The 22,119-nt window shown below is 38.7% G+C and overlaps 1 protein-coding gene across 2 annotated transcripts in view; it reads right to left on the bottom strand.

Moving 5' to 3' along the window:
• Positions 1 to 10,198: 10,198 nt before the first annotated feature.
• Positions 10,199 to 22,119, bottom strand: part of EDIL3 (EGF like repeats and discoidin domains 3) — a 489,721-nt gene continuing 477,800 nt past the window's right edge. For both annotated transcript variants that reach the window (XM_005903751.2, XM_005903750.2), the window contains one exon: positions 10,199 to 13,408. In XM_005903751.2, coding sequence (XP_005903813.1) covers positions 13,259 to 13,408 — 150 coding nt within the window. In that variant the 3' untranslated portion in view covers positions 10,199 to 13,258. The remainder of the gene's footprint in view (positions 13,409 to 22,119) is intronic.

Genomic DNA, 22,119 nt, shown 5'->3' on the forward strand with positions numbered 1-22,119 from the left:
CTTATAGCTTTCAGAGTATAGGTCTTTTGCCTCTGTAGTTAGGTTTATTTCTAGGTATTTCATTCTTTTTGATGTGATGGTAAGTGGGACTGTTTCCTTAATTTCTCTGACATTTCTTTGTTAGTGTATAGAAATGCAACAGATTTATGTATATTAAATTTATATCCTGCAACTTTACTGAATTAATTAATGAGGCCTAGTAGTATTCTGGTGGTGTCTTTAGGATTTTCTCTGGGCAGTTGTCATTTTATCTGCAAACATTTGATAGTTTACTTCTTCCTTTCCAATTTGGATTCCCTTTTTTTCTTCTCTGATTGCTGTGGCAAGGACTTGGAAAATTATGTTAAATAAAAGTGTCAAAAGCAGGCATCCTTGTCTTGTTTGAGATTTAGAAGCTATGCTTTCAGCTTTTCCTCACCATTGAGTATGATGCTAGCTGTAGGCCTGCTGTATATGACTGTTACTGTGTTGAGGTAGTGAAAGTGGAGAGTGAAAAAGTTGGCTTAAAGCTCAACATTCAGAAAACGAAGATCATGGCATCCAGTCCCATCACTTCATGGGAAATAGATGGGGAAACAGGGGAAACAGTGTCAGACTTTATTTTTCTGGGCTCCAAAATCACTGCAGATGGTGACTGCAGCCATGAAATTAAAAGACGCTTACTCCTTGGAAGGAAAGTTCTGACCAACCTAGATAGCATATTCAAAAGCAGAGACATTACTTTGCCAACAAAGGTTCGTCTAGTCAAGGCTATGGTTTTTCCTGTGGTCATGTATGGATGTGAGAGTTGGACTGTGAAGAAGGCTGAGCACCAAAGAATTGATGCTTTTGAACTGTGGTTTTGGAGAAGACTCTTGAGAGTCCCTTGGACTGCAAGAAGATCCAACTAGTCCATTCTGAAGGAGATCAGCCCTGGGATTTCTTTGGAAGGAATGATGCTAAAGCTGAAACTCCAGTACTTTGGCCACCTCATGCGCAGAGTTGACTCATTGGAAAAGACTCTGATGCTGGGAGGGATTGGGGGAAAGAGTAGAAGGGGACAACAGAGGATGAGATGGCTGGATGGCATCACTGTTTCGATGGACGTGAGTCTGAGTGAACTCTGGGAGTTGGTGATGGACAGGGAGGCCTGGCGTGCTGCGATTCATGGAGCCGCAAAGAGTCGGACACGACTGAGGGACTGATCTGATCTGATGTTCTCTAGTCCCACTTTCTGGAGAGATTTTATCATAAATGGATGTTGAATTTTATCAAAAGCTTTTTCTGTACCTATTGAGATAATAGGTTGATTTTTTATTCAATTTTTTTAATGTTGTGTGTCACACTGATATTTGTGGATATTGAAAAATCCTTGCATCCCTGGGATAAATGCCACATGATTATGGTGCATGATAAATACATATGTACTTTATGTATTTATAAAGTACATAAAACATTATACTATGTTTTAATGTATTCCAACATAGGAGGAACTCAATATAGAAGGCAAATATTAACAGACATAAAGGAGGAATCAACTGAAATACAATAAACCTAGGGAACTTTAAAACCCCATATCATCCAGATTATTCCAGAAAATCAATAAGGAAACACCAGCCTTAAATAACACATTAGACTATGACGTTTTCTTCTGAAAATTTTAGTCCACTACTGATTCCTCCAGTATATTTTTCATTTCATTTATTGTATTCATCTCTGATTGTTTATTACAGTTTCTGATTAAAAACTCTAACTTCTTGCTCTGTACATCCATTCTTCTCCCAAGGTCTTTGATAATCTTTACAATCATTAATCTGAAATCTTTCTTGGGTAGATTGCCTATCTTCCCTTAGTCCTTCTGGGATTTTATCTTGTTCCTTTTTCTAAAATATTTGCCTCTGCTGCCTTATTTTATCAAAGTTTCTATTCATATTTTTATGTATGAGGCAGGTTAGTTACATTTCTCAACTTCGGAGAAGTGGCCTTCCATAGGAGAAGTCCTATGCATCCTAGCAGTTCACTTCCCTCTCGTTACCCAAGCAGTATGCTCCATGGAGTTGCATGGGTCCTTCTGTTGTGGTTAACTGACTGTGTGGGTGGTCTGGTAGGCTTGGTTGGCCCATAGTCCAGTTGGTTGCCAGGCCCTGCCTTCTGTGGATGCTGCTGGTTGCTGTTTAGTGGGTCCTGGTCATGAGATATCTGGTTGTAGAGCCCTAGTGGCTCTGGAACTAGTGCTGGCTCACCGGAGGATGGAATCAGAGTTCCTAAGATTCTGGGGTTTGTGCCTACTGGCAGGCAGAGCTGCTTCCTGGAGTCTGGCTGCAGGGCCCACAGGTCTCTGGGCTCATTTCAGACTGTTGGTTTTGGGGGTGCAGTGTTCCTGACACTGTTGGCTTTGGAGTCCTGGGTATCATGAAAGTTGTGTTGGCCTGCTAGTGGGCAAGGCCGGGGCCCAGCTAGTCCCAGGATGGGGTCTAGCTTGCTGTTGGCAGGCTCAGTCTGCAGGTTGTTGGGATCATAATTTTTGTGCTTCTTATGTGCCCTAGTGGGTGATATTGGTCTAATGGCTGCAGCTTCCTCTTGGGGAGGGATGGTCCCTGCTCATTGGTGAGTAAAGCTGGGCCTTAGCCTTCTGGTGGGCAGGACTGGGTCTTGGGGCATGTCTAGAGGCAGCTGTGAACTCAAAAAGTCTTTATGAAGGCTGTCTGCTGATGGGTGGGCCGTCTACCCATCCAGTTAAGTTTTTTGGCCTGAGGCATCCCAGTGCTGGCACCTACAATCTGTTGGGTGGGGCCAGGTCTTGGTGCTGATAAGCCAAGATGGCAGCCACGAACAGCACCATTCATGTGTTTGAATGCTCCCCAAAATGCCTGCCGCCATTGTGTAAGTCCCTAGGGTAAGCCACAGCCTCCTCCCTAGCTCACTGGGAGACTCTCCAAGACCAGCAGATAGGTCTGGCCTCCCTGGTCAGGCTCCTAGCAGATTGTTCCTTTTTTCTGGGATCTGGTGCACTTGGATGTTGTGATGCCCTTTGAATGAAGTCTCTCCCCCAGTCCAATGAGGCTCCTGCAATTAAGCCCCACTGGTCCTCAAAGCCAAATGTTCTGGGGGGCTTGTCCTCCCTGTGCTGGACCCCTGGGCTGGGGATCCTGATGTGGGGCTCAGAACTCTCACTCCTGTGGGAGAACCTCTGCAATATAATCACTCTCCAGTTTGTGGGGTGCCCACCTGGTGGGTGTGGGATTTGATTATATCACAGGTCTGTCCCTCCTACCCATCTCCTTGTAGTTCCTTCTTTATGTCTTGAGTTACAGAAAATCTCTTCTGGTAGTTTGTAGTCTTTTTCATCAATAGTTGTTCCGCAGATAGTTGTGGTTTTCATTTGCTCATGAGAGGAGGTAAACTCAGGGTCTTTCTACTCTGCCATTGTGAAAGTGAAAGTTGCTCAGTCATATCCAACTCTTTGCATGTCATGGACTATACAATGCATGGAATTCTCCAGGCCAGAATACTGGAGTTGGTAGTTTTTCCCTTCTCCAGGGGATCTTCCCAACCCAGGGATCAAACCAGGGCCTCCTGCATTACAGGCGTATTCTTCACCAACTGAGCTATCAAAGAAGCCATTGTGACCACTCCCTTATTCTAGCCATTTTTAAATTCAGGAATAAGTGTTAGGAAAACAGGACCTCCAAACTCAATTTAGGTGCAACTTGTGATCTAAAACACAGAGGAGAGGAAACTGAAGCAAAATCTGGAATTTTCACTTTTATGCTTAAGATTATGCTGGGGTGTCATCCCATGGACTGTAGCCTGCCAGGCTCCTCTGTCCATGGAATTCTCCAGGTAAGAATACTGGAGTGGGTTGCCCTTCCTTTCTCCAGAGGAAATATGTAGAATATGCTAAACATATTACAAAAATGTAAGATAATAACAGTCTCCTATACTGGAAGATTGGCTTAATAGAAGTGGTAGTCAGGCACTGAAACTAATCAAGCCTCTACCCTCAGAATATAAGATGCTTATTAAAATTGGCAAAGGCACCTCTTGCGGGAATGTGATACACACAAAGGCACTTTGTGTGGACAGGTCTTCCTCAGAGTTTGAGCTTGCCAAATGGGAAAGAGGCTAGATACCAGCCTTCACTCATATCTCTTGGCCTGTCTCCTTTGTGCATGGCACAATCTATTTGGCCATACACAAATGTTGTGGACATAAATTTCACACTTGATATTTTTGTGAGTCCTTTTGCCTTTAGTAGACTCTAAATAAATTTCTTAGATGAGAGAGTGCCTGCAGCACAGGTTTCAAATCATTATTTACCGTGAAAATGGTTTTGAAAAAAGAAAATAGGAATACATATATGACAATGTGTATAGTAAGGAAAAGAATATTGGCCCAAAACCAAGACTCAGAATAACTTAACGTGCAGAAATGCATTAGAGATAATCAGGTACTCATATTAGACTACAGATTGAATATCTTTCAGGCTTATAGGTGCTACTGTTAAATAAGCCTACTAAAAGCATAAACAAGATAAGGATCATAAATAATCTTTTCATTATAGTCAATGTACCTTATCCAGTCTAACATTTTCAGAAGATTATTTAAAATATTGAGTAGGTTTAAAGAAAACGTTAAAGAGAAGTGAAAGGGAAAAAACAAGGTAGTCACAAAAGACCATAACTACCAGTTTTCTGATTTTTGAGAAATATATGATTTCAGCTTTAGCAAGGATATAATTCAAATATTGGGGTTAAGATTCATTAGTCATTAAAACTATTAAGAACTCACTTCAGTTCAGTTCAGTCGCTCAGTCGTGTCTGACTCTTTGCGACCCCATGAATTGCAGCACGCCAGGCCTCCCTGTCCATCACCAACTCCTGGAGTTCACTCAGACTCCTGTCCATCGAGTCAGTGATGCCATCCAGCCATCTCATCCTCTGTCGTCCCCTTCTCCTCCTGCCCCCAATCCCTCCCAGCATCAGAGTCTTTTCCAATGAGTCAACTCTTCGCATGAGGTGGCCAAAATAACTCACTTAGGTTATACTATTTTTTCTTGAACACATTTAGATATTGGATGAATACAACCTAGGGAATTAAACATTTAAACAACCAGAGTTAATGGTCCCTTAGTTCCAGTTGTCTAAGATTCTTTCAGCTTATCCTGCTTCACTGATGCAACATTGACAGAGAATTGACTATTTAAATCAAGTTATAGAAATTTCATTACTAATTACATGAAGTTGCACAGGGTTATTAGTCACTGGTTAAGCCCCTAATTCTACTAATTGAAAAATCATCAGGGAATGAAAAAGATAATGCCTTCTATTTATTGTTAAGATGTCGGTTCCTTAAATTGGGTTAGTAGACATACTTTATTTTCTAAGATGTTGTTCACTACTTAGCTTCTCTTCTGATCAAGCAACTCACAGATATTGGGTACTAGAACTCAAGAAGAGGTGGTTTTATGTTTTATTTTTTTTTTTTTTGAATGTTATTTGGAATTCTTTTTAAAAATTGAAAATATCTGTGGATTCTGTTTATATATTGAAAGCTATTCTCAAAATTTTCTTAAATACAAATGTTTTGATTATTACATTAACAGTCTCATGCATTACACATGAAGACAGGCCATTAATTGTGCCTTGGGATAGTAGATACTTTGACATTTGGGACTTATTATTCTCCTTTTAAAAAACCGATGCTATCAAATATCTCACAGTAGTCATTAGCTGTTCATCATTTGACGATTTTTCCTCATATATTCATGTGATGATCAACACCTCATCCACTAATGAATTATTTCAAAAACCTTACAAGTTAATACTAGTATCTTCAATTATTCAGGACACTATGAGAAGTTGCAAAGTAATGACAGCTGTCTGGAGGCAAATCATTGCTGTTGTTAAGTACTAGTGTGTAATGAAATGCATTTTCAACAGCCTCAGACTTGGGCATTACAGTGGAAAGGAGATGTCATCAGATCTCGGTGCAGATCAGAGAGCGGTGTACCTTGGGCAAACCTCTTAACCTCTTTTAGCTTCTCTTTCTCCTCTTCTACAAAGGAAATGTTAATCAGTTCTTCCTAGAATTGTCATGAATAGTCAATTATAGTTTTCAGGGGCCATGAATATTAAAGTGGACAGTTCTGATGTCATTTCAGATGTTCCTCCCCCCTGCCCAGGGTGCTTTGCCTCACATACTTCCTTTACTTGTGTGAGTGCTCGTGTTCTGTGTTCTCTTTGCTTTTGAGCATATTGATGTCACAGCACCAACTATGACTGTTGGCTTCCTTGTCTCCCCCACCCCCACCCTCCAGACTATGAGCTCCTGAAGGTCAGAGTCTTTCATCTTTCTATTTTTAGAAACTTACATCATTCTTAAATTTCTCTTAAAGAAGGATTTTTTAAAATGGTTGGTTAATCTTTTCTTAATATTGATTTAGTAGTTTCCATAGCATTATTTATGAAAGAAAAAAAAGTTTTTATATCTCCAGTGAAAGATTTCAATAGCTTACAGGTTGTGAAATACAGCCTAATGCTACCATTTGGAGGTATAAGTATTTTTGATACTAGGTTTAGGTAGGAAAACTCTCAAGCACAGAATTGTAAGTTTCTGAAAGACAGGCTTAAAAAGTTAGATTAAGGGTATTGGCAGGGATCAGATTACGGACTTTAAGCCAGAGAAGTTTTAAAGTCCATTTTAAATATAGAAAAATCCTTAAAAAAAAGAAAACCAAGCATCAATATCTTTTCGCAGAAACAAATTGATATATAAATCTGCAGTATATTTAGCCCCTCAAGTGCCAAGTCTCCACTTGCAGCCTCTGCTCATGCTACAAACCCACCTTTGAGCTGTACTCAACACCTGGGTACATCTTCCCTAGCAGAATAAACAATGAAATAAAAGAGAGACAAATTTATTAAAGTATTTTAAGGGGAAAAGGACAAAGGGTTTTGCCCACCATATAGGAAAACTTGACACAATTTTCTGTGTAATATCTTTATTTGTTTTCTTAGCATCTCTTAGACCTCCAGCACCACATGCCTTCTCTGTCTCCAGCCAGGCCCTAAAAGCCTCCTGTTGATAGGATCCATCTAAACCTGACTCTAAACTCACATTCAGCCCCGAGCATACCTGGCAGCCAGGAGATGCCACCCATTTAGAAGGCTATTCAGGGACCATACGGCAGTGGTTTTCAAACTTCAACTGCTATATAAGAGGAAGAAAAATAATGAGCATGGTGATCAGGAACAGGTATATACACAGGATTATAACTGAAATAATAATGCTTTGTGAAAGAACTTTAACAATGCAGTCATTCTGCTCCCCCACCCGCCCTGTAATGTATTTACTTAAAAAGTCAAATACTGGGCCTAACCCACCAATTTATCTTCATTGGAAATCTGAAAAACATTTTACTATTGTTTAGAAGTCCACATCCCCAGCAGATTATCCAGGTATTTATACCACTAAAACCAGATTCCTTTTTGGGATGTGTCTTAGTCCATTAAGGCTGCCATAACAAAACATAGGATAGGTAACTTATAAACAACAGAAGTTCATTGCTCATAGTTCTGGAGGCTGCTAAGTCCAAGTTCAAGATACCAGCATGGTCACTTTCTGGTGAGGGTCAGCTTCCAAGTTCACAGCTAGTGTTTCACTTGGTAGAAGGGGCGGGGAACTCTAATCAGGCTCTTTTATAAGGGTACTAGTCCCGTTCATGAGGGTTCCACTCTCATGACCTAATGCCGTACACCAAAGTCTTCACCTGCTATACCATCCCATTTGGGGGTGAGGAGTCCAACATACGGACTTCTGATCACAGCAGGATGCTTCTACTGTTTTTTTAAAAAATATCTGTCATTATCTAAGAAACTTGAGAACTGAGGAAATTAAACTCTTGGAGTTGATTCTTTAGTGCTTACTTTGTAATATACCGTCTTTAACCTCTGTTCAATTCTTTCCCAGGCTGAGGTGGAAACCACTATTAGCCTTGAGAAGTGCTGTATGAATTCTCTCTGCCACAGGTGCTGGGCCGCTATGGTTGTCTTCCTGAAAGGCAAGTCTTTTTTTTTTAAATTTTATCTTTAAAATTCTAAAAAGTGGGAAAATTATAAAATATGGGTAAAGCTATGTGTAATTGGTCACTTAAGTAATTTATCACCAAAAGCACTCCTTCTCTCTCAGGCATGGAGACCACTTCCAGTTGTCTTCCTGTTAATCCTCTATGGCGTTTTGGCCTGATGCCTAGGGAAGTTTCCCAAAGCCGCTCCCACAGAGGCTGTGGGGGATACATTGTTTGAATGCACCACCGGTCTCACTGCCTCTACTTCTTTCCCAGGTGGCAGCAGGTTGAGCTTATGTCGCCATTCATCATCATTATTAACACATTTATATGTGAGCATATGTATGGTTCTATGGGGATTTTACATAAATATGGAAAATACGGAAGAGTGTGGTTCATACCCTTGAGGACGGTAAAATTAAATTAAATTAGAGTCAATCACCATACGCAATGCTTAATCATGTCATGTGGTGACCATTTGCTGACACTCTATGCCATATTTCCACAGCATTAATGTTTTCAAATGGCTCAATCAACTCCTGCCAAGATATGCAAAAACAACTAACTGAGGAGTGTTTTCCAAAAATGTTTTCCCATTTCTGCTACCAAATTCACCTAACAGAAATAACTCTAAGTAAGTGCTCCTTGCCTACTGTGGAAAATACTTTATTTGGTGGAAGTGTTGAAACATCCAATGTGAATTATAGCCTCTTACGGTGGCGGTAGAGTCAAGGAATCCAAGCTCCTTTTCAAAACCAATGGAAAAATTGCTACCTACACTTGGTATTCTTTCTTTGTAAAGACAAATGACAATGCATTCTCTTTCAAGGTCAGATATTTCTCAGCTAGCAAAGTGGTTTAATCCTCCACTGGATTCTTTTGCATCTCAAAGGAACCTTTGTGACAATATTTTTCATAAATAACATACTACCTCTATTGTTAATATTATTTCAAACTAGCATTTGGGAAGAGAGAGAGTATGGCATTTCTAACAGTAAAAATTAATGTTTCTTTACCAAAATATTAAAATCATGTACTCAAAGCTGAAGTGTTGGTTGTTTTAAAATTTTATGTTATATAGAGGGAATATTTTCATTCATGAAGCTATTCTTAGTAGATTTTTCAAGTCAAACTTCAGTATGATCAGACTTTCTGCCCTGAAAATGTTCTTGAACCAGTAATTTCAAAAGTCTCATAGTAGAAAATTTTTTGTTGAATAATTATTCTGTTATCACAGAATTTTATAAGATATGCTATGCTACGCTAAGTCACTTCAGTCGTGTCTGACTCTGTGCGACCCCATAGACGGCAGCCCACCAGGCTCCCCCGTCCCTGGGATTCTCCAGACAAGAACACTGGAGTGGGCTGCCATTTCCTTCTCCAATGCATGAAAGTGAAAAGTGAAAGTGAAGTCTCTCAGTCGTGTCTGACTCTTAGCAGCCCCATGGACTGCAGCCTACCAGGCTCCTCCGTCCATGGGATTTTCCAAGAAAGAGTACTGGAGTGGGGTGCCATTGCATTCTCCGTTATAAGGTATAGATGTTGAATTTTACCCTCTATAGATGTTGTCGTAATTTTTATTGGCCTTATTGAAAAATATGTATAATTGCTTATATTTAAACACATTGGGTTTGTGAAAATCAGGCAAGCAATGGAACCCCACTGAACCATTCATATTAAAATGCAGTTAAATAGGAACATGTATGGATACATAAACATATATAATAAGCTAGTATGTAACTATCAGATTCATTGAAGCTGATAGTTCATTCATTAAAGTTGAGACTAAGGAGTCAATGTTTAATATCTCAAGTTTTTTTCCCCCTAAATTTTTTGAATCTTAAAATATCTAAAAAGTAGGAAGTTCTCAGACTATTTACCAGTGACTTTCAGAGAAGGTGAAACAGGGTTTATGAAGAATCCAAGTGTTATGATTTTCTTTAAGCGGAAGCTAGAATTACACAGATAGATATATTAATAGCATTTGTATGATAGCTTACTATTGACTAGATCTCTTCATTATATGCCTGAGAATCATGTACTTAAAACCAATAGAAATACCAGCAATAGCATCTGCTTACCAGTGGACAGATCAATCCTGGAGCACAAGACTTTAATTATGCATGAGGCAAAAAAAAATGACTTTGGGTTATTAGTATTCCAATAAAATTTCCACAGCTAAAAGCAGGAGAAATGCACAAATTTTAATAATTTTGGAAAGGCCAATTTGGCAGATATCAATGTACATTTGAAGGCTATTTTGATTTCCTTTTTCTGTACTTCTTTAATTTTCCTGTACAAAGAGAAAGTAAACCAGCATGTAGTTAAGAGTAGTGCGTATTCACATTCAGACAATTTGTGTGTTCTTACAAATGTGTTTGATTACAACTGCTTCAATAGTATCCCAGATTTTCAAAAGTTTATTTTAACTTTGAAGACTAGACAAGGTCATACTGATTTTACAACATCCTACATGATTTAAGTATATATTACAAAGAAAAAACCCAACATTGGAATATTACACAGCTTGAAAGTTTGCAAAGGTTATTTGTATCTTACTTATTTCTGTACTTACTGACACATCAGACGCCAGCAATGAATATTATATTTCATATTTTGTTGATTAGCAAAGATACAATCATTAGTACCTTAAGTCTTCAAAATTCACATAAACCTTTATGAAGCCATTCAGAAAGAGAAAGTCAACCCTAAAACTAGAATTAGTGATTATGATAAATGCTTTTAATAAGATATACTGGAAATGTTTAAAATTATAATTTAATAGATTATAAAATTAGCATGTTAGAGTTACTCATGGTGAAGGCTAGGTGATCTTCTGTGCCTTGTGCTTATGAGGTTTTACTTGTTTTACTGTGAATTTAAACAGAATAAATCTGCTTCACTTTAATGTCATTGATAGAAATTACACAAAAGCTATATACTACCTCACAATACATTTCTACAGGGAATCTCTTTATTGTCATTAATCTGGGGCATTGTGGGTTAAAGAGATATTCCATGTTGGTGAAAAGCATATACAGAAGAGAGAAAATGCACAAAAGCCATTTCTATGTATTTCTAATAAAAGGTAGCAACCTTTTAGCAAACTCTTTGAAAATATTTTTTTTTGAAAAAACTACCAATAAAATAAAACATCATAAGAAGCAATGAATAATTCTGAGAAAGTAAATCATTGCAAAAAATTACTCATAACTTTAAAAATACACTCTGTAGAGAATCAAGAATTGTGCATAACCTACAAGGGAGAGTTCGGCGGGACAGTAAATCTTTAAAGACATAAGGGCCGTTGGCTACAGAGTAAATGTGTATATACCTTTGACCCAAAGTATTTATTTGTGATATGATCTTACAATTTAGTAAACTAAATATAGTTACATTCCTAATTTAAAGCTATCCTAAGAAGATGTTATTGATGACATGGCAGCGCTTTTTCTTTAATATGCTAAAAACTGATCACCATTTCAGATGCTTCAAATTAACAATTTTACAATAAGAGTCTGAAGTAGAAAGCATGTAGGCATAGGACAAATATGTGGCCAGCCAGTCCTAATTTTGCTTTTATTAAAAATGCCATTATGATTGACTTTCTCTTTATAAATCATCACTATGATTGAAGACCACTCTATATATACATCATCAAGAAATTGCTGTTAACACATAGACAAGACAGTAACAGTCTAGTGGGTTTTGTAATGCAGCACAAATAATAACGAAAAAAAAAAAAACAACTTAGTGTTGCACAGGACCTCAAAGCTTTGTACACATACCATACTTTCTTTTCCAGAACCCTTAATTTAAAACTCCAATAATTCCGTGTCTAAGCCTTAATAAAACAAACACTAGTAAAGCTTATAAATTAGATGTTGAGGACTTTCATGGAGGCAGTGAGAACTTTAATTTGTGAGAATGTCAATGAAACCTCCATTATCAATAACAAATCGTTATGATAATTGCTTATTTTTTCAGGACCTTTGAAGCAAAATAAATAGAAATCAATTTTTACCTTGAAAATGGTTGACTACTTTGCCATTAGTAAGTACTTTTCTCCTCACAAATATCTACACATTGTGCTTTCCTGAGAAACCATCACCAGTTTCAAACCTCAATAAAATTCTAGTTTCACAGGAAATGCAGAAATGAACAAAGAAATGACGAGTATGCTTGGCCAAGTTATGCAGTACTATGTCAATATTTGCTAAAATTTTTTTAAAATAGACAAATAATTATTCTATTATTTTAAAGTGAAGATAAGACTATTCGTAAATACCATCAAAACAAAGATTTAAATTTTGCTTTAAAGAAACATAATGGGATTTTGCTGTTTATTTTGCAAGATGATAGTACTGGGGTCTTTAATTAAGGAAGTATTTGAAGATTACATAGTTATAGCTTCCTTCAAAGACAAAAGAATTGCAGATTTAATCTACTGATATTAAATATGCTCAATCTACTGATACTCAATCCTGTTTCACATGTATACGTGTGTGTGTGTATATGGGCACATATATATATATATATATACACAAGCATACTTTTTTAGGCAAAAAATAGGACAAAAATCAACTGGGAAAAATATGAACTTATTCAGGCAGTATATAATATATAGAATATAGAATAGCACAGAAAGTAAGATCATATAATCTCTGATTAGAAATAAAAGTCAAATGAAAATTATAATATCAATTAGTACTGCATGTTACAGATTCATCTTCAAAATTCGATTACAAACACTGACAGTGTTTGGTAGGCACCGGGAAATACTTAGGATAATATAGACTCATTACAGAAGGACAAAACTTATTGCTAACATTGCAGTATTCTTTTTATAAGTTCAGTATTGATCATGAAAGCTCTGACAACTCTTGCTTTTATTTGATAACTATAAGATTGTTTTACCCTTGCTATCAAGAGTGCTACTTTCTTTGCCTAATGCATTTCAACCAGTATAAATAAGAAAACAATGAAAAAACGAATTCACAGTTAATGTGATGTTGCTTAAGGAATTTAAATGATAAAAATCAAATTAAACCATTGAAAAGGCAGGCTTAGACCTCCTTAAGAAGACAGTTAGTGGCCTACCATAATTTGAGCACTTTTCATGTAAAATCCTGTTCAGTTTCCTATAGATTTTGCAGAGTTCATTCCATGGAGATACTTCAGGAAAATAGAGAGGAGGCCTGTGACGTGTCTTCACTCTTCCTCTGTGCAGCCCAACAGCTCCGACCTCAGTGTGATCCTCCCGTACCAGGACCAAGGAAGGATCCTTATGTGCCGTGCATAGATGGGAGGATCAATGACGTTTTTTCTGTGAGTATCATTGTCAAAATTGCCCTGGAAAACCTAGTAAAGAAGAACAGACTATTAATCATTTGGCCTTCCTTTTCTTGGGAGTTATTTTTATTATTTTCTTGTTTGGATTTCCCCTCGCCACATGTGAGGTCTGATAACCATGTTTTTTAAAACACACTGCTGCTGCTTTCTTAATGATCATTTTAAAACTGAATGGGTGATGCATGAGCTTCCCAGGTGATGCTAGTGGTAAAGAACCCGCCTGCCAGTGCAGAAGTCAGAGACGCAGGTTTGGTCCCTGGGTGGGGAAGATCCCCTGGAGGAGGGCACAGCAACCCACTCCAGTATTCTTGCCTGCAGAATTCCATGGACAGAGGAACCTAGAAGGTTACAGTCCATACAGTTGCAAAGGAACCTAGAGGGCTACAGTCCATAGGGTTGAAAAGAGTCAGACATGACTGAAGCAACCTGCATGCAACACAGGCAAGGAATATTTAAAGAGTTAAATAAGTTGAAAATTGGTTTTCTGAAGCAGGAATACATAGATTTATCATTTTTATGTGTTTTAAAAAGATCTTTTTTTTTTTTTTTTTTTAATGCAACAGGTATTTATTTTTTGCTTCTGGCACAGGCTGTTGGTCAGGCAGCTTGCTGAAGGTGGTCTCTTCTAAAGAGTGATTCAGAGATCCAGGCTGTTGCAAATTTTAGCTAGCATCTGAAAAATGCAGCATTCACATTCACAATGGGCAACAGGAAAGAGCTGTGAGATTATACAGGGTGTTTTTAAAAAAACCCAAGGTATGGAAGCAGCTTAAATCATTTCTGGATACATTGCATTGACCTTAACTAATTATATGACCTCAGCCAAATTGCAAAGGATGTTGGGAAATGGAGAGGAGCACGTGGATATCTGGTGCACATAATGGTCTCTATCACAGTGTCATTTGTTCATTTCTCCCCTAGAGAACAAAATCAACCCAGTATCAAGAGATAACTCCAATCAATGCTATTTTTAAAATACTTTTTTTTTTTTTTTTTGCCTTCTGTATTAATTCCTAGATCCATACAATACTCTTGAGATCACTGTGACCTATAGTGTCCTGATACAGGGCATTGCATGACTTTGTTCTTCTTTCTTTTGTTTCAAAGATTTTTGAACTTTGTATGTCTATTTTTCTCCCAGAAGGCTTTTATAATAGTAAACTTTGAGATGTGCTTGCTTCAGAAAGAAACAAAACAAAATTAGCAGCTGGTTGGTACAGCATGGAGTAGTGGTACATGGCATGAATAACTGAGGTTTTCCCATGTGCTTACTTGTGCTGTGAGCACTTGGAAATTGAAAAGGAAAAGTTACAATGGACACCACAGTAATACAAAATGTCAACTGCAAATTGGCACTGGCCAAGAGCATCGCCAACGACTGAACAGCAAGGGCATTTGCCAACGGCCTCTGCAGAGACTGAACCCTGTGCTGCTGAGCTGTTGACCTTCAACACCCACTGAGGGAGTTCAGGGTGGAGAGAGGCACTCTGTGCTCCAGGGAATCTGGTGGCACAGGTCTTTGGATTGTTGGATATTTTCAGGAACAGATTTTATGACCCCAATCCTGGTACCTCCTCATATCTAGAAAAGCACGAAGTCCCTTCATGATGACATCAGATCCTCCCGACTAGCAGAAAACCTTTTGTAAAATGAGTGCTTAAAGGTACTGAACTCCCCCTTCACCAAAACCTTAACGATGACCTTCCCTCACTGTGTCTTTGGAGCAGTCTCTCAGAAATCTCTGAGGTGCTGCTTCCCAGGCTGCAGTCCTCATTTTGCCCCCCAAAAAACTTAACTCGTAACTCTCAAGTTGTCATATTTTTAGTCGACAGTATGACAACCGCTAAAGTGACCCAGAGTGAAATTCCTTCCTTTGTCTGAACCCCGTGAAGAACTGGAACTTTGGTACCAGCTGCGGCACCCTGAGCCCATCTACCTCCTCAGGGAATGCAGATGAACTTGGGTAAGTCTCTTCTGGTTCTTGAATCTCCTGTATTGGTTGAGATTCTGAGTTTTATTTGGTGGTGGAGCAGGTAACCTGCCCCCTCCCAGTTGGAAAGATACTGGGGGTGGGTGAAACATTCAGGGCATAGCCACCCAAGAGCTAGACACTGAGTTGGGCTCGGTTGGAAGACCACGAGAAATTTCCACCCAGTGGAAAGGTACTGGGTGGGGCTCCCGCTGAAAGATGCCAGGGGAATTACCCACCCGGTGGAAAGGTACTGGTGGTGGGGGCTGGATTGAAAAAGATCAAGGAGTACCTGGGTCTTGACTGAAGTCGCTCCGTTGTATGGGACTGAGTGGTTTTGTTGAGTGGTTAGGTAAGAGGCGGATCTGACACTTTCCCTCAAATCAACTGCCTTTATAGAATTTGTCAGGATAAAAGCGAGGAGAATATATGAGAGCTTTGCTCTGAAGAAAAGTGATAATACTCCTCCCGGCAGGTTTCGGTGTTCTCAGGTGACAGAAATTTACCGGAGTGGTGGCTGCCTAGTCCTCCTCCCATGCAGTGGTCCCACAGGGAAATCCACTCATTAATTAAAACACTTGCTCACCCCAGGGTCACAGATAAGAACTGGCCATTCAGCGACCTGAGAAGCCATGGTGGTCTTAGATTGCCAGAGGCAGAATCTGAGCCACGTAAGATGGGCTGAAATGACTCTGGGGTGACTCCTGAAGGAGTTAAGCTCACAAGCAGCACACAGGCCCACTACACAATTTCACTAGTGATTTTTATCCCTGACTAACTCAACTTAATATGGGAAACAAAATCTCTCAAAAACAGAAAACAGGGGCATCAGAAAGCCCACCTCTGACTTACACTCCAGCCAGATTCATGCACAGTACGTGCAGAACTCATACTTGCAAGTACCTACTTAGTTGGAGAAATTATACTAAAAGAGATCTCAACCTAAAATGGCCAAAATGGGGCTCTTTTGATATTCCAAAATTGATATTTTTCATGCATGATTAGAAAAGGCCAGCCATGCTTGCTTTTATTGGTTATCTAGAAGTTTCTAAAAGAGGAAACAATACAGTAACTTCTTTGTAGGAAACAAACAAGAAATTGCTTGAAGTTATATCAGAGCTAAAAAATGGCTGCTAGCACTGACGCTGGAGAAGGTAATGGCACCCCACTCCAGTACTCTTGCCTGGAAAATCCCATGGGCGGAGGAGCCTGGTAGGCTGCAGTCCATGGGGTCGCTAAGTGTTGGACACGACTGAGCAACTTCACTTTTCACTTTCCTGCATTGGAGAAGGAAATGGCAACCCACTCCAGTGTTCTTGCCTGGAGAATCCCAGGGACGGGGGAGCCTGGTGGGCTGCTGTCTATGGGGTTGAACAGAGTTGGACACGACTGAAGTGACTTAGCAAGCACTGACTCTGCCAAGTTGCAGGTCTAGTGGGACTGGGAAGTCACATTTGACATTTATGCCACTTGATTTCTGATTTATGGGCATCACTATGCCTTCTGCTTTATTTAGAGTGTGACTCCCAGCTGGTAAGGTGCTGGTTTGGTTTTGTTGGTTTGGTTTGAACACACAGACATCTGGTACAAACTGCTCAAGCTAATATGGGAAGACCTTCTTCTAAGGTTCTACACTCCACCTGGGTACCCCTTGGAAAAAATGTTTTAAATGACTTGTCAACCTACAGCTATGATCCAAGGACAAGGAAAATGGCCTAAAAATATTAGATCTTTATTGACACAGGATAGGAAAATGGATCGAAGTTCCCTTATGTCCAGGACTTTCTCCTATAATCAACAGCCTGGGTCTGATCAAATTAAAGACCCCCTACTTCCCCATAGGGACACTCCCAGCTGAGGCTAATCTTGTTATTGGCCCTTGTTATCAGGGTCAATTTGAGCACTATCTATCTGAATGTTGGCTATAAAACTATGACCATGGAAAAATATGATTTTTGACAGTGTATTGAAGACTTCAGAGAAAGTTTGAAGAAAAAAAAAAAATCTCTTTAAGAATTCTTGCCCTAAGGAATGAACTCTTCTTATGCATTGAGACAAGAGGTCTCTGGATCATTTATCTAGTGCAGTCATGTTAGTTGTTCAGTGGTGTCCGACTCTTTGCCTGCCAGGCTCCTCTGTCCATAGAATTCTCCAGGCAAGAATACTGGAGTGGGTTGCCATTTCCTCCTCCAGAGGATCTTCTGGACCAGGGATCCCACATTGCAGGCAGATTCTTTACCATCTGAGCCACCAGGGAAGCCCTTATCTTATCTAAACAATCTCTAATTCTTGAAACCAAAAGAGAAAAGGGATCAAAGCCTTTAAAAAATCTTCTTATTCCAACTGTTGTTAACAAGTAGTGAGTTTTGTATTGTGATATCTGATTTATAACTAAGTTTGGAAAACAAAGCTGAGATCTCTTTTGTGTCTATTTGGACATATGTCTGCTTATGGTCTCAGTGTGTGTCTTTGTTTTTGGATAAGATTGCTGAGATTGGTTTGTAAATAAGCTCTAATTGGCCTAAAGAAAAGTAAGCACTTACAAATCAAACAATTCTAAATATAAGAGAAATTAAACCTAAATGAATTTCAGGTTCATGTGAATTGGGAAATATTCAGTATTAAATACCTGGTATTATTGTTTGTTTGTTGACCTAATATAGACATTTCTAAGAGTCATTAACATGAAGCATATTTTCATTGTGCCTAGGTTTAATACGTTAAATATTATTATATCTGTTACAAGTTTGTCAGCAAGGAAAAGTACCTTGAGTGAGGAAACTTCAGAAAATAATGTAAATGATATATGAGCTTTTAGACAAACTCTATTAAGAATAATTACACTTTAGTAATGTCTGTCTAAAATAGTTTCTCCAGATTAAGGTAACTTGAATTTGTAAGGGTTATGCTAAACTAAGTGTTGGAAGTCTATTGAATAGCTAGATCATTTCCAAATAAAATAAGATTTTGAAATATTTATTACTGAACATTAATTTTCTTTTACAGAGAAACTAAGGAGATTTGGGACTCTTAATGAATAATGTTTTGTGTCATCCTAAGATGTTCTCTGTAAGAAATCAAATGTTTTTAGAAATTGTCACTGGTATTTATGCTTACCACTCTATAGAATGCTAATATAAGGGTCAGTTCTTGTTTGCTTAAGGAAAGTAGGATGTGTAGTTTTCAGTAAAGAAGGTATGAGGAATGGAATTGCATTTTTTGAGGGAAAAGGAAGTAGGTCTGATTTACAGGTGGCTGTTTCAGAATGGGAGAACAGAGTAACCGATACAGAAAGTGATAAGGTTTGTGGAAAGTGGACCCTGAGAAAAGAGTTTTGTGCATGGTTAGCAGCATACCTCAGTCAGTAAAGAACCTGCCTGCAATTCAGGAGACCTGGGTTCGATTCCTGGGTCAGGAAGATCCCCTGGAGAAGGAAATAGCAACCCACTCCAGTATTCTTGCCTGGAGAATCCCACTGACAGAGGAGCCTGGCAGGTTACAGTCCATGGGGTCGCAAGAGTCGGACACGACTGAGTGACTTTCACTACTACTACTAGGACTAAGTTTAAAATAAATTTAATTAAGTTTACCTTTAAATGAATTTAAATGCAAGCTGGTACAAAAACTTGAATTTGGTTTTTCTCTCTGTTAAGGGCACATGCTTTCTTCAGATGTTGAACTGCCTCTGATAATAGATGATTAGTTCTATATTGCCTCTGAAATCCTTTATTGTTACATTGACTAAGTGAATAGCTATTGTTTCACAATGACCTTTAATCCTATCTGAGTGTTCTAAACCTTTTTGACATTTGTTGACAAAACTTCCTAAATCATTCTAATATAGCACTTTTGACTTCTAGCTACCTTTGGGATGCTTCAGAGGGCCCCTGAAACATCCTTGAAGAGATATGACACTAATTAGGTTCATTTTGTATGCAGAATTACATGGGAAGTATTGTCAAGTCAGTCCTTAAAGAATCTGCCTACAATGCAGTTGACCTGGGTTCAATCCCTGGGTTGGGAAGATGCCCTGGAGAAGGGAAAGGTTACCCACTCCTGTATTCTTGCCTGGAGAATCCCCATGGACAGAGGAGCTTGGCAGGCTACATACAGTTCATGGGGTTGCAAAGATTCGGACATGACTGAGTGACTAAGCACACAACACACACTGTCAAGTGAGTAATAAATCTTGGCTCATATTGTATGGTAAATGTTACTAATATAGATATCCTAGAAACTATATGGAGTTCTTAAAATTCCGATATATCTGGGTAAAATGTTATCAGTCATAATTCTAGTTAGTATCATAGCATATCATAGTATCTGATACGTCTGGGTAAAATGTTGTCAGTCATAATTCTAGTTAGTATCATAGCATCTAGTTAGTATCTAGTTAGTACCTAGTTAATATCATAGAGTTCTTAACATTTTACCCAGACATATCGGAATTTTATCAGTCATAATTCTAGTTAGTATCATAGTATCTTCAAGAAGCTTCTAGAAAGGACTTTTAGATAAATACAAGTTTCTGAACTGGGTAAGAAATGAAAGGATTCTAATGGAAAACTGATAACTTCACAGAGGTTAACAAAAGGACTGAATGAACTGGCAAATATGTTTATAACTTTTATGGTTTCTATCATAAAAATTACTGGTTTGAGTCTATGTTTTCCAGGTGAAAGAAAAACCTTCCCCTCAGACTATTATGGCAGTACTTTCAAAAAACTTCCCTGGTGGCTCAGACAGTAAAGTGTCTGTCTACAATGTGGGAGACCTGGGTTTGATCCCTGGGTCGGGAAGATCCCCTGGAGAAGGAAATGGCAATCCACTCCAGTACTATTGCTTGGAAAATCCCATGGACAGAGGAGCCTGGTAGGCTACAGTCCATGGGGTTGCAAAGAGTCGGACATGACTGAGCGACCTCACTTTCACTTTCTTTCAAAAAACTATACTTTATAAACAAATTGAAACATTTATTTTTTTCTCTCTATCTGGCCCGTCCAGAGATTGTAAACCAAGAGTTTCCAATAACTTTATCAGATCAGTTAGGGAGGTTATCTCACAAACAGGTACAGAAATCTCAAGGGATTTTGGAGACCTTGAGAAAGGGAGGACTTCACTGTTAGGCAAAATCTGTGATAAGCCTTTGGTGTGATTTTCCTAGCCCTGAAAGGTTTTATTTGTTGGTGGGAATGCAAACTAGTACAGCCACTATGGAGAACGGTGTGGAGATTCCTTAAAAAACTGGAAATAGAACTGCCTTATGATCCAGCAATCCCACTGCTGGGCATACACACTGAGGAAACCAGAAGGGAAAGAGACACGTGTACCCCAATGTTCATCGCAGCACTGTTTATAATAGCCAGGACATGGAAGCAACCTAGATGTCCATCAGCAGATGAATGGATAAGAAAGCTGTGGTACATATACACAATGGAGTATTACTCAGCCATTAAAAAGAATACATTTGAATCAGTTCTAATGAGGTGGATGAAACTGGAGCCTATTATACAGAGTGAAGTAAGCCAGAAGGAAAAACAGAAATACAGTATACTAACGCATATATATGGAATTTAGAAAGATGGTAACAATAACCTGGTGTATGAGACAGCAAAAGAGACACTGATGTATAGAACAGTCTTATGGACTCTGTGGGAGAGGGAGAGGGTGGGAAGATTTGGGAAAGTGACATTGAAACATGTAGAATATCATGCAAGAAACGAGTTGCCAGTCCAAGTTCGATGCGCGATACTGGATGCTTGGGGCTGGAGCACTGGGACGACCCAGAGGGATGGTGTGGGAGGGGGAGGAGGGAGGAGGGTTCAGGATGGGGAACACATGTATGCCTGTGGCAGATTCATTTTGATATTTGGCAAAACTAATACAATTATGTAAAGTTTAAAAATAAAATAAAATAAAAAAAAAAAAAAAAAAAATAAAAGTTCAGTGTGAGACTCTATGAAAGTTTCAGCAAAAAGTCTATGATCAATTATGATTATATAAATAATCAGGCCAAATTTATTGAGACCAAACCGATTTCACAAACAGGCCTATTTGGTAAAAATGAAAATAATTTTAGGGAGAAAAAGATATTTCAATGAATGTTAAATCCCAGTTTGTTAATGGAGGTCTAAGACTCATTTCTTGAATACTTATTTTCTGTTAAGGTATTTTAATGTAAAATTTAATTGAATTATTAAAGAACATTCTAAGTTTATTTCTGAAGCTTAGCCCAGTAATCTATCTGGATGATGAGCAGATGCCTCATGAACTACAACCAAGACTGGAAAAAGACATAATTTAAGAAACTATCTCCAACGTGGATAGAAAAACCTTTTTATCAGGTACTCTTTTAACTGTCTCATGCACAGTGAAACTGAAGGGAAACTGACTCTTGGATTAACTCCTACTTCCAAAGGCCCCTACACTGGACTGGTCTATAGAGAGGCCTGCTGACCTCAAACTCACCTTAAAACAATGCTCAGAGGAAACTGCACTATACTGGGATGAGAACAAAATGACATCAGAGGTAGACAGCTTGCCCAAGATGCTAGACCTGATTTGTATGATCATTTATAATGTTGTTGTTTTTTTTTTAATTTCTTGGATCTTTGCATATCCATCAAATGTTTTCTATCATGGACACGATTCTATGCTAGTTTACAACTCAATCCAATTGTTGGGTTGTGGCCAGTTACTTGTATCTAGTATTTCTGGGTTGCCTTGATAGATTTCTCCCCTCCAGGGTTCT

Source organism: Bos mutus, chromosome 7, assembly GCF_027580195.1.
Source record: "Bos mutus isolate GX-2022 chromosome 7, NWIPB_WYAK_1.1, whole genome shotgun sequence".
NCBI lineage: Eukaryota > Metazoa > Chordata > Mammalia > Artiodactyla > Bovidae > Bos > Bos mutus.